Source organism: Tenrec ecaudatus, chromosome 6 (assembly GCF_050624435.1).
Source record: "Tenrec ecaudatus isolate mTenEca1 chromosome 6, mTenEca1.hap1, whole genome shotgun sequence".
In the NCBI taxonomy this organism is placed as follows: domain Eukaryota; kingdom Metazoa; phylum Chordata; class Mammalia; order Afrosoricida; family Tenrecidae; genus Tenrec; species Tenrec ecaudatus.
In genome coordinates, this window is record NC_134535.1 from 173,972,549 (window position 1) to 173,985,459 (window position 12,911).

At 42.3% G+C, this 12,911-nt stretch overlaps 1 protein-coding gene across 2 annotated transcripts in view; it reads left to right on the forward strand.

Annotated features, from left to right (window-relative positions):
* The window catches only part of ACBD5 (acyl-CoA binding domain containing 5), a 59,799-nt gene that overhangs the window by 35,260 nt on the left and 11,628 nt on the right, over positions 1-12,911 (forward strand). For both annotated transcript variants that reach the window (XM_075552547.1, XM_075552546.1), the window contains one exon: positions 7,592-7,859. In XM_075552547.1, the coding sequence (XP_075408662.1) occupies positions 7,592-7,859 (268 nt within the window). The remainder of the gene's footprint in view (positions 1-7,591; positions 7,860-12,911) is intronic.

The window sequence follows — 12,911 nt, forward strand, 5'->3', positions numbered from 1 at the left end:
TCAAACTTTAATGTACAAAAGAACCACCTGAGTTATTTTTTGTAACAGATACCTGGGCCCGACTTGCAAAGTTTCTGATGTGAGTTTGCTTTTTGAAAACCCACTGTCATCAAGCTGATTCCAACGCATTGGGAGCTGTGAGTGTTCACTTATGCAAGGTTCCATGGATGCTGGTGCTCTTCTTCCTTCGATCCTTGGAGCAGGGCTTACCTAGAGCATAACAAGCCAGAGCTCTCCCAGAATTCCTGGTTTTAGGAAAGAGCAGAAATTAGCCCCTCTTCACCTTTTCCCTTTTGCTTTTCAAATAATTTCCTCTTTTAATAGAAACTATGAGCAGCTTATTACTTCAGCTTCTTACCTTAGCACTTTGTTGTCTCTCTCTTTTTTAAAAGTGTGAATTAGGTAAGGGTTTACCTTTCAGATCATCATTTTTTTTAATTTAATAATTTTATTGGGGGCTCATACAACTCTTACCACAATCCATACATATATCGATTGTGTCAAGCACATTTGTACATTTGTTGCCATCAACATTCTCAAAAACATTTGCTTTCTACTTGAGCCCTTGGTATCAACTCATTTTTTCCTCTCCCTCCCCACTCGCTGTTCCCTCATGAACCCTTGATAATTTATAAATTATTATTATTTTGTCTTATCTTATACCATTCACCCCACTTTTCTGTTGTCCATTCCCCAAGGAGGAGGTTATATGTAGATCCTTGTAATCGATTCCCCCTTTCCACTCCACCCTCCCTCTACCTTCCTGGTATCGCCACTTTCACCACTGGTCCAGAAGGGATCATCCATTCTGGATTCCCTGTGTTTCCAGTGCCTATCTGCACCAGTGTACATCCTCTGCTCTAGCCAGATTTGTAAGGTAGAATTGGGATCATGATCATTTTTGTATTCATGAAATTAAACAACTTTACAAACCTTCCACTAACTTGTCCTGTCCACCACCACCTCCATTGTCCCCCCACCCCCTCTTGTTCCTGTTGTAGGGTATCATCTTCCTTAACCTTTTAGCCTGGGGTTTGTGGCAGGACTGGGGAGGCTACTGGCTTGAGCTGGATCTTCTTTGTCTGAAATCTATTTAGTTTTTCTAAAAAAAAAAAAAGTGTCCTACATAAGTCTGTGTTCATTCAGGGAGATAGGGTGCATCTGGGGATTTATCCATTTCCTGTAGGTTTTCAACTATGTTGGAGTACAGTCCTTCACAGTATTATTATTGTTAATTCATGCAAAGACCTAACTTGTCTTGTAGGTTTCTTTCTATTGTTTTTGTTTTCCGATGCATTTATTTCTGTTCTAATCGGTATTATTTTTCTTCTGGTGGCTGAGGGTTTATTTTGCCATTCTGGTGCTAATTTTGTGTTTTTCCTGGTTCTAATTGTGGAAGATGTTGGGTTAAAGTGCTGGTTTTTGGTTCTTCATTCTTCAATGTGTGCATTGATTCCTATACATTGCCCTCTGAGTACCAGCCTTTTCTGTGTCCCAAAGGTTTTGGTATGTTGTCTTTTTGTTTGCATTTGTCTCAGGCTTTTACAAATTTCAATCCTTGTTTCTTCAGTGTACCTAGTAGTTTTTAAGCAGGATGTTGTTTGATTTCCACATATCTGAATTTTCTCCATGGTCTTCCTATTGTTAATATGAGAACATGGTTCACAACATCTCAATGTCTTTGAACTTATCAAGGCTTCCTTTGTGGCCTTATATGTAGTCTGTTGTGTATTTGTCAATCAGGTGGTAATTAAGTGGGTGGTAGCCCTTGCCCACTAGCTTTATCTGTTGACTGTGTTGGCTAGAGTTGTGTATAGGAGAGGGGTGAATAGAGGGAGGAGGGCGGGCAGTTGACTCCCTCAGGTGGAGCAAGAAAGGACTGATAACACAGTCAAAACCCAGAGACACACAGCAACAAGACCAAGCACACACCCACACCCACATGCAACCCCTCAAGCTAACGCCAACGCTGGTTTCTCTTTCCCAATTCCAGTACTTGATTGCCAAGGGCCCATCCAGCCGGTGCACAGGAGGAGTGCAGCCTCAGATGCACAAGGGAGGAGTTGGGGACTTTGCTCAACAAAGGCTGTGGAGAGTTAGAGATGAGTCTCTTTTCTCCTGTGTCTTTCTATTTGGGATTTATCTAAACAGCGAAAAAATAATGCAGGAAAAACTAGAATAACATCAGATCCCCACACCGGAGCTGGCTGCTGCTTTTTATGAAGTCCAGGCCTTAGGCTGACATCTGTGGCGGCCAGCAGCTGTAGGCAGCTGGGATGGGTCAGCTCTCTCTGGCTGTGAAAGTTTACCATGACCATAGCATGAAGAAGGACAAAATAAAATGGGGGGTGGGAATCCCTAGCCTGTCATTTTACTGCACAGTGGTGTTAGCCCCCGGACAGCCCCAGGGCACTGCTTAGAGGTGGAGCCTTTCTAGGAGCTAAGCGGGAGCTGGGTCAAGTGGTAGGTTATAAACATGTGGGCCTGAGTGACTTCCAGGCTCCTGGATGCCCTGGGGAACTTAGTGCTTCAGCCTCCCGTACTAAGTGAGGGTCCCCATCAGGTCCACTGTCTTTAGGAGTGCATTTACTGCCTCAAGGCTGTGGAGGGGAGGGCAGGACCATCGTCTCTACTGGACTAGATTGGGTCTCCAGCTTTAATCTACTCATCCAGCAGGTGTGAGGGGCCAGAGTGCTCCACTCCGCTCTGGCTTTCTAAAGGCAATCAGAGAGAGTTCTGGACTGTGGGAGGGTTGTTCGGCTCATGTTTGTCCAGTTGGGAATTTGGCATTCCCCTGGTTGTCTTTGTGTGGGTGCTGCCTTTATTTTGTCTTTTTGTTTTTCTCTCAGGATTCTGCACCCTTAGTTTGCCTTTCCTCAGAGGTACGCGTTTCCAGATTCTCCCTCTGTCCATTTATTTCACATCTTTGCTGCAGAAGGTCCGTGTAGCACATCTAGCCAGAATTCCTAGCACCTACTTCTTTAACTGACATTAGTTATCATCCAGACCTTGCCACCATTCTTCCCACCTTGGTGGGAGACGCATTCTTCTTGTCATCTAAGGCCAGTTTCTGTATGATGCATGTTAGGGGTCTTCATCGTTTATACTCCGTAGAGCTGGTCTCAACTATCGTCTCCTGGTTTTTCTCAGCCTGTAAACATATTCCCACCACTTGTCTGTCCATTCACTCGTCATACGGCGGGGGGTGGTGGGGTGGCTTTTGGATGGCTGTGATGCTGGAAGTGATGTCATTGGTATTTCAAATGCCACAGAAGGGTCACCCACAGTTGACAGGTTTCAGGGGAGCTTCCAGTCTCAGAACAGATTCTGAAGAAAGAATTAGCTCCCCACTTCAGAGCAAGTAGCCAGCAAAAACCTTAAAAGGGGTACCCCCCAACAAACAGATTTCCCCCCCGAAGCTATGTATTAATTTTTTTTTTTTTTTACAAAATAACCTATCACCTTCAAAGTACTCTTCATTACACAAAATGCATTTGTCAAATCTTCAATTCCATTCTTGGAAACATTTTTCAAACTCATCTGTTTGGATGGCTGAGAGCACCTCCCTTGTTTTTTTCTTCACCATTTCTATGTTGTCAAATCACTGTCCTTTCATTTCCCTCTTCATTTGCAAAAACAACAAGAAGTCCCAGAACCAGTGAGGTGACTGCATGAGCAGGTGCACTGTCATAGTGGCAAAACCGGTCCCCCATGTGCCATAAATCAGGCCTTCTTTTCCTCCACATGGTTATGCAGTCTTTTCAGAACCTCTGAATAGAAAGCCTGATTAACAGCTTGACCTGGTGGAAGGAACTCTAAGTGCACTATCCCCCTCACACCCCAAAACAAACAAATGAGCATTGTCTTATGTCTTTCACTTGTCAAGCTTTTGGGGGGCGAGGTGACAGTGGCTTTATTGATATTTGCTTTTGGGTGTTTAAGAATAGCACCATGTCTCCTCACTAGTAATGGGAAAAGTCTGAGTCTTTTTTAAAATTTGATAAATTTAATAGAAATTAGATTTCTGTACCATGAATAACATCAGGTAGAAAATGAAAGACAAGCCTTACTCTGGGAGAAAATATTTGTAAAAAAGTACCTGATGACAGGACATGTATACAGAAATATGAGTGGTCAATAGAAGAAAAGATCATGATTAGTTTGAAGAATACAAATCAAAACCAGAAGAGATGCCACTATACAGCTATTAGAATAGCTAAAATTTTGTAAAGCAGATACCAGGAAATTGTAACGCATTCTAAAGCCTGTAGTCTTTGATCTTCACCAGCAAGTGCTTCAAATCCTCACTTTCCGCATTCAAGGTTGTGGCATCTGCCTACCACAGGTTGTTAGTCAGCCTTCCTCCAATTCTGGTCCCACATTCTTCTTCATGTAGTACAGCTTCTCTCATTATCTGCTCAGCATACACATCGAATAAGTATGGTGAGAGGTCACCACCCTGACATGCACCTTTTCTGATTTTAAACCAGACAAGATTTCCTTGTTTTGCTTGTACAGGTTTTGCACAAACACAATAAAGTTCCCTGAAATTCCCCTTCTTCACGTTGTTATCCATGGCTTGTTATGATCCACACAGTCCAACACCTTTGTATTATCAAGGAAAAGCATGAAGTACCTTTCTGGTGTTCTCTGCTTTCAGCCAAGAACCTGTAGGGAAACATCGTCCTGTTCTGACTGAGAGGACTGTTTGGCTGCAAAGACCATGAGTTACCCTTTAGTGGGAACTGCGTGCGTTCCAGGACCATGGTGCAAGTGCTGAGTGACCGGGAGATTCCTTGCTGGAGACAAAAACGAACTCCATCAGGTCACAATGTGCTCGCATACGAGAATGGCTGTTAGGGTGAGCATGTTGATCATGAATCGTGGAGACATCTTGCGCCTGACGTCCTGGTGCCTTAGTCTTCGGCCTGTTGGAACTTTTGTAAATGTTCTCCTCGGATGTGCATATAAAGACCAGCCAGTGAAAAGGCTCGACAGGATCTTCCTTCTTGAGTCCTTCTCCCTTTCCCTCATGACTCAATCTGGAGTCCTGAGTATTTACTCTGTGTGTCTCAGGCAGCTCCCAGCTGGCTCGAGTGCTCAGACCACCTATTTGATGCCAACGATATCCTCTTCCACATCCAGGTTAAATTTCCAGCAGCTCCTGGTTGATGTTCTATCATTTTTTTCTTTTTTTAATCATTTTATTATCTTATCACAATCCATCCATACATCAATTGTATAAAGCACATTTGTACATTTATTGCCCTCATCATTCTCAAAACGTTTGCTCTCCACTTAAGCCCATCACTTTTGACAGAGTTGTTCTTTCAAAGCACAGCCTGTTTCCAGTCTGGGTTCTTTTTGCTGGCACACATTGTGCAGCAGCTCATCTCATTCCCAAATCTTCCATTAAAATTTGCTGAACCGAGCTCCAACACAGTCCAGGTAACGTCCCCATCTCTTCAGAGGCCCGTCATCACTGGTCTTCCAGCACCAGTGCACCGAATTTGACAACATTTTCATCTGTCCTGGAAGTTGGTTGACGTCCAGAACAAGGTTACTCATTGACATTTCACCTCTTTTGAAATGAGAGAACAACTCATACACTTGAGTTTTTCCCACAGTACTGTCCTTGTAAGATGTGTTCAAGATCACAACAGTTTATGGGACATTTTCCACCCGAGCAGGAAACAAACTCTCACAGCTGAACTCTGCTCTCTTAAACCTACCATCACATAAATCGATGTTTGAGTGAAACTGTTTTATCGAAAAAAATTCACTGTGAGCAGAGAGAACCTTCCCAGGCAACGCCACTGGGCGCACTAACTCAGAGCAAGTTGCTGAATGCTCTCCTAGTGGGAAAATGCATACTATGAAAGCTCTGCCCAGCATCGGATCCTGTCTCCAATTTTTGGGGGGGTACCCCCTCATATGCATACATTATGAAAACATTTTCTATTTCACTTGACTTCTACATATCACTAAACAGTATTGGCAGTTTTCTCCTTAAAATATTCCTTTAACTTCTATCACACTATTCTTTGGAGGATTTCTACTTTACCTCTAGGAGCCCTGGTGATGTAGTGGTTACTTTCACATTGGGCTCTGGTTCACATGGTTGGCAGTTTGAAACCACCAGCAGCTCATGGGAGAAAGACTAGGCTTTCTACTCTCATACACAGTTACAGTCTCAAAAACCCACAGAGGGTTGCTATGAGTCAGCATTGACTCCATGGCAGTGAGAACCTTGTGAGCCACTTGGAAGCTTCCTTTAAGAGTTCCTCTTTCTGTCGAGCCCCTTAATTTGGATGCATGTCGCTAGTCACTACTCCCTTGCTTTTGACCATGACACAGATGCTGACGACTCTCCCTGTGTTATCTCCAAACTTGTACATCTCTTCCAAATTCCAACTGCCCTGTTCGACATTGTGCCTGAGAAGGGCTCTTCTGTACATGTAGCATTTTCTCATTCTGTTCTCCTGAAACCTCTCTTCCCATGTTTCTGATCTTGGTGAATATCAGATAGCTATCTAGTCCAGAAACCATGAGCCTTTCTTCTGTACACTAATGTGTTTGTTTGTTTGTTTGTTTGTCGCACACTGAGTTTTCAAGTCCTATTGACTCTATAGAATGAGTTCATGTTCTCAAATTGAAATCATGCTTTTTCCTTTGTTTCACTCTGACTACATTGCTACGTGCTATCATTAGTTCCACATCTCTGGTGTAGCATACATTCTATTGTTTCTAACATTGGTGGGGGAGCAAGGGGAGGAAGTCCTGTCTGTGGAGGGCTGGACCGCCTTGCTGCTCTGTTGTTGGTGAGCAGCCGTAGTGACTTGTAATTCTTTGTTGGGTTGATAACCTCAAGGTTAGCAGTTTAATTCACCGGCCTGCTCCTCAGGGGAAAGACGAGGCTTTCTACTCCTGTAAGAGTTCTATCCTGTCCTGTAGGGTCACTAGGAGTCAGAATCGACTTAATGCCACTGAGTTTTGTTTTGTGGCTCATTGTTATTCAAGTCCTAGTTCTTAGCCTTTCTTCAAGGAAGTCTGTGCTGCGTTGGTTGGTGGCTTAGTGGGCTTCAAGCTAGAAGGTCAGCAAGTGGATCCCACCAGCCACTTCCTGGGAGAAAGAGAGGCTGTCTGCCTCCTATAGTAACCTCTCAGGAGCTTCTCTAGGCCCCCTTGCACATCGTATTTATTGCACACCAAATTGAATTATAATTATATTTACCTGACTCCATTACTAATTCTGGAAGGTTCTTGTAGCCTAGGATTTTATCTTTAATCTTAGTATACCTAGAATGTTAACATGGTAACTAGAAGAGAGCGACATTTGCATTTTACTTGGATATATGACCAACTCACTGAAAACAATTACCAAAACTTTTCAATTCTTTGCACCCAGACAAATAATTTCTATCTCCTTTCTTCTGGAGTAAAGAAAACAGGGCGAAAGTTGCAGGGGTGGGTGATGTGGTGGTGATTTCCTATAATGACTGAAGGCATTGCAGAAAGGCAGTATATTTTTCTAGTAAAGGTTTTTGCTTCTTTTGATAGCTTTTCACTGAATGTTGTTGTCAATCTGTAGTCTTTAGACAACTTTTCATCCAACAATGGACCATTTCAATCTTACTTGAGTGGTGATTCCAGTCAGCCCTTGGACAGTTCTGGTTTGCCTGAAGATACTCAAGTCTCTGCTGCCGGCAGCACCTCTGGGGATGCGCAGCTGGAAGCCATGGAAGGGAAAGGCGAAGTGAAGTGTGGAGGAGAGGATGGCAGAAGGGATAGTGGAGCGCCACACCGGGAGAAACGGAGTGCAGAAAACGAGGAATTCTCCAATGTCAGAAGAGTGAGAGGTGTGTGTCGCTTTTTTGTGTGTATTTTCGCTTGCTATCTTTATAAATCAATTGATGAGGTGGATATTTTAGATAGGGAAGCACTCGGACTATCATCTTGCAAAGGGAATGTTTAAAAGAACCTCACAAAACATTTGACGTTTTTTCTGTAGTTTGACTTCCCTCCTTTTATTTCATAGGAGATAGTAGTGGGATCTCTAAAGCAATAGAGATAGATACTTCTGTCTTTCATGAATTTTACTGAGGTCACCACGTTTATGTGCTGTGACTCTCGAACATTCTCTTATCAATTGTTCGAACTATGCTGCTTTTCCCTTCAGCCCTTATAAGAGAGAGTTTGAATTTCTTCTCGCCTTCTTGTTTTTGTCACTAAGGTCAAAAGATAGCATTTTAAGGCTGACAGACCCAGTGGTAGAGATAGAAGAACATTTAGGAATACAGAGGTAAACATTTAAGAATGGTGCTATGACTGGGTATAAGAGCAGCCAGAGCTTTGTGCAAAAGTGAATATTTATTTAGACTTATTCATAGTAGGAAATGAAAAGATTCAATCTTTAAAAAAGAGAATTAATGGTATTATAGGGAATGTTTTTCAAAATAAGCACTTAAGCAAAATATAAACCTTCTTAATTTATCAGAAAATACACGACACATTTTTTATTTAAGCTATGGAAACAAGCCACATTGTAAAATACTGTATATACTCGAATATAAGCCGACCCAAGGATAAGCCGAGGTACCTAATTATTACCTGGGAACCAGAAACACTGATTGACTCGAGTCTAAGCCTAGCGTGGGAAATGCAGGATGTGAATGAACACAGAGACCAGAGGGGAGAGACCGAGGGAAGCCACAGACACATCCTTACCAGTTCAGCTGCTGGTGTAAGTGAATCACTATGGGTGCTTCTGCGAATTGGAGCCGTTCACGTCATAGGACGGCTCTGATTGGTTAGATGTGAGTAAAGAAACATTCAAAGCCCTGCAGTGTCAGCAGGGCTTTGAATGAACAAGGGAGGAACGGCAATCACCCGCGAGATATTACACCTCACCGGGGTACCACTGAGCTGTGTATAATCCGAATCCCAGTTTTTCAGCACATTTTTTGTGCTGAAAAACTCGGCTTATACACGAGTATATACAGTAGTTTCAAAATGCAGAAGCCTTCCTATAAGCATAAGATCAAAGACCCTCGGCCAAATATATATATTTTTATAGCAATAAAAGTAAGTTAAGCATACTCACCTATTTCCAGAAAAAAGTGTTCATATGTTTACCAAGTGTTTTACATTACACGTGTGTGTTTGCATCTGAGACAGAGATTCAGAAAAATGAAAGGATTGACAAATGCACATTTTTTTAAAAAGTGAGGTTTCAATCTGAATATAAGGTTGGATTAATTTCAGGGCAAGAAAAATTAAGACAAAGATATTTAATGTTAAACTGTATAATAAAGATGTTAAAAACTATGACTATACAGCATATTTCAAAAATCACAGAAGACATAAAGAGAAATAGGGAAAATCATATTAATTGTTGGAATCCATAAACATACTTCTCTTGGTCTATATCAATGTATAAGGTAAAAAATATGGATAACAAGGGCTTTAATAACAATTCTGTATATCTAATTGGTTGTTATGAAATTCTGTATTATGAAAAGAAATAATAGGTCAATGGAACCAGATAAGCCTCTATTCTACTTTTTTCCTGTGTCACTTTTATGCCACTAGGCAAGAAACCGTGGAGTTTATTTTCGTTTATTACCACTGTGGTCTCCCTTTTTCTATATTTGACCCAGCAGGTAATCTGACTCCATATTGTCTTCCTTTGTAATCGGAAAGCTAAGATTTTCATCTTTCAGACTTCAGGAGGCCCATTTCTCTAATTACATGACTAAAAAGAACAAATATCAAAGATAACAGCTCAAAAACTAGGTATGGCATTTCTCCTCTGCCATAAACTTTGCAAAATAGTGACAGGCAAGATAATGAGAAACAAGCTAAAAGACCACTCTGAGTTTCCAGGTATCTCTGGGAGATAGTGCAGCTTGGGGTGCAGAGGACTTCAATAAAGTGAACGCTGCAGTAAATCAAGTCATATGATTTCTTTGGTTTGTTTCTTAGTATATATGTTTTAGTTATACTATACTGTATAACAGAGCCCTGTTGGTGTAGTGGGTCACTCGTTAGGCTGGTACCCCCAAGGTCAGCAGTTCGAAACCACCAGGTGCTCCAAGGTAGAAAGATGAGGTTTCTACTCACATCAAGAGTTAGGCTCGGAAACCCTAAGGGGGCAGTTCTACCCTGTCCTATAGGGTTACTGTGAGTCAGAATTGACTCAGTGGCAAAGAGTTTGGTTTGGATTGGCCGTGTGCAATGTTGTCGTTACGTGCTGCCAACTCACAGAGACACTATGTGTAATAGAACCATTGTTATGTGTGACCCCATGGCTGCAGCCACTATGTCAATCCTGGTTACAGTAGCATTTTGAAAAAGTGTGACATACTGTGAGAATTAACAAAATGTGAAAGACACAAAATAAGCACATGCTGTTGGGAAAATGGCACAGGTAGGCTTCCTTGTTGTAGGGTTGCCACAAACCAGGAATCTGTGCTTCAAACCCAAACCAAAAAACCAGTAGTATCTACCAAGTACAATTCAACAATGTATGCCTATGTACAGGAAGGTGTGCTCCGTCCCTGTAGAAAACAATGAGGAAGAAGGTGGGTCAGTAAGTTTTTTAAAAACACCTGAGCTTTATGGGAAGCAGACCGGGAGCAAAAGAGCCTCACAGGGAAAGATTCAGTGCCCTCCTTGAAGCCTTTTCAGATAAACAGGCAGAATGACCTCAACACTTGCTATTGCTTTCTCCTCCATTGTGGTTTAGAGAAAATGATTGGAGATTGCGGGATAATACGGTAGAATGAATTTTTTTCTTGTAACAAAAACTTAAAGGAAGATAGAAAATACTTGGGGCCTTGGGTCACCTTGGATCTGACTCACTGAACTTCCGACATTAATCCTTCACTTCTGCTATACACAGGCATCAACACAGCCAGAGCTAGGAGAAATTAGAATTTGTTTTTACATTTATTCTCCTCCTCTCAATTTTAACAAAGGAGGAAAGAAGAGAAGGCAGGGAGAATAAATGTTCAAAAACCTCACTACCATGAAGCATTTAATGCCAACTCATGGCAACCCCATAGGACGGAGCAGAACTGCCCCTCTGGCTTCCCAAGATGGTGGGTCTTGGTGGAAGTAGAAAGCCGCAGCTTGTCCCAGGAGCAACCGCTGATGGTCTCAAATGACTGACCTTGCAGCCAGTAGCCCGAGATGTAGCCCAGAATTTGACCATATACACTACTGGTCAGAGGAAGAACCCCAATACAGGACATCTAATAAAATAACTCCAAAGAATTGCAGACCATTCCCTTTGTACCTCAACTATCTATTCTAGTTCTATCAGACCAAAAACCCATCTATTATGGAAACAGGATGAATTCATACCAAACCTTCAAACTCAGATTCGGGTGGTGGGGGGGGTAGGGGACATGCCAATAGGGCCAATGTAAACATGGTACAAAACACACTACTAGTCTTAGGTAAATTGATAGAAGCTGCTACATAGATCAGGTAACAAAACAAACTTGGAACCTATGCAGACATTTACACACAAGAAAAAAAATTAAGACAAGGAAATAGGCAAACAAAAGATGAATAATCTGTTTTGGAAAACAACTTTAGGTGACTAATACTTCTCATTCAAAGAAAACTATATTCACTCTTAAAATAAGAGATTAAAGCAGAGATGATAAAAATGTTTTTTGGCTTTTGATTGTGATCCGAGGTTTTTCAGAGCAACTGGATTTTCTGCTCAGTAGCTCCTACATTTGGCTTTGTGACAGAGAGCACCGATCAGAGCACTCATCTCACTTCTGTTTCCCATTTCCAGTCTTCTCCTTTCTTGCCCTTGGGCTTCGTCTTTGCCCTTTCGATCTCCAATGGTTGGTGGTGATGCTCACACCCAGCGTCCTCCATTCTTCAGCTAGGTCCGTTCATTCATTGCAGTGGCCACATGGACTTCGTGATTAAAGAGTTTATTAAGTTAGCAGCAAGAAAACAAAAGGAAGTTAACAGGTTGCAATACGGCAAAATAATAATAACAAGAATAATACATAATGTAAAATAATAAGGGTTTCTTGGGGGTTGGTGGGAGAGGGAGGGCACAAAGAGGAGTTGATATCAGAGTTCAAGAAGAAGGAAATGTTTTAAAACTGATGGTGGCAGCAGTTGTGTACTTATGCTTGATCTAATTGAATTGTGGATTGTTATAACATCTGTAAGAGCTCCAATAAGATGATTAATGAAAAAAAGAAGCTAACAGGTTACAATGAAGATGAGAAATGCTTATGATGTGTTTACAAAGTTCTCTCAGGGTTGGTAATAAATGCCCAAAGGCATACCACTCTTCTGTAAACCTTAATCCAAAGGCACTCCGCCCCAGCTCTGTGGGTCAGCAAATGCAGCTCCCTCAATTACGGCCCAGAGGCACCCAACTCCACAGCCACAGCCAGCCTCCTGCCCCAAAGCACTCCGCTTAACTTGCTTTGTGGGCTGGGAAGTGCACCAGTCTGGCTCATGCTCTAGCTTCTGGCTCTGTTGCTGCTGGTACTCCTCTGCCACTCTTCTGGTGGTGTCTTAACTGTGTTCTGGATCAAGGAGCTTCATTGCACAGGGACCTTGGGGTCCAGAGAATGAACTTCCCCCCTGGCTCTCGCTAGCAGCAGATCCTCATTTTATACCCAGTAAAATGGCAGTCACAATGAAGCCTGTTCACAATTCCTCACAGGCGAATCCTGTCAGTGTTATCCTAGCCGCCTTATCCAGACCATACAGGAAAAGGCTCTGGTGGGAGTCACAGGTTAGATAACCCACTGCCCCTGCAGTTGTTCTGAGGAGTGAGTACCTTCATGATGTTCTTGTCCCCCTTGTAGACCTGTCTACTGTTTGGTTGAAAGCCACGCCATGAGAAAAGCGAGTTCAGTTCCAGG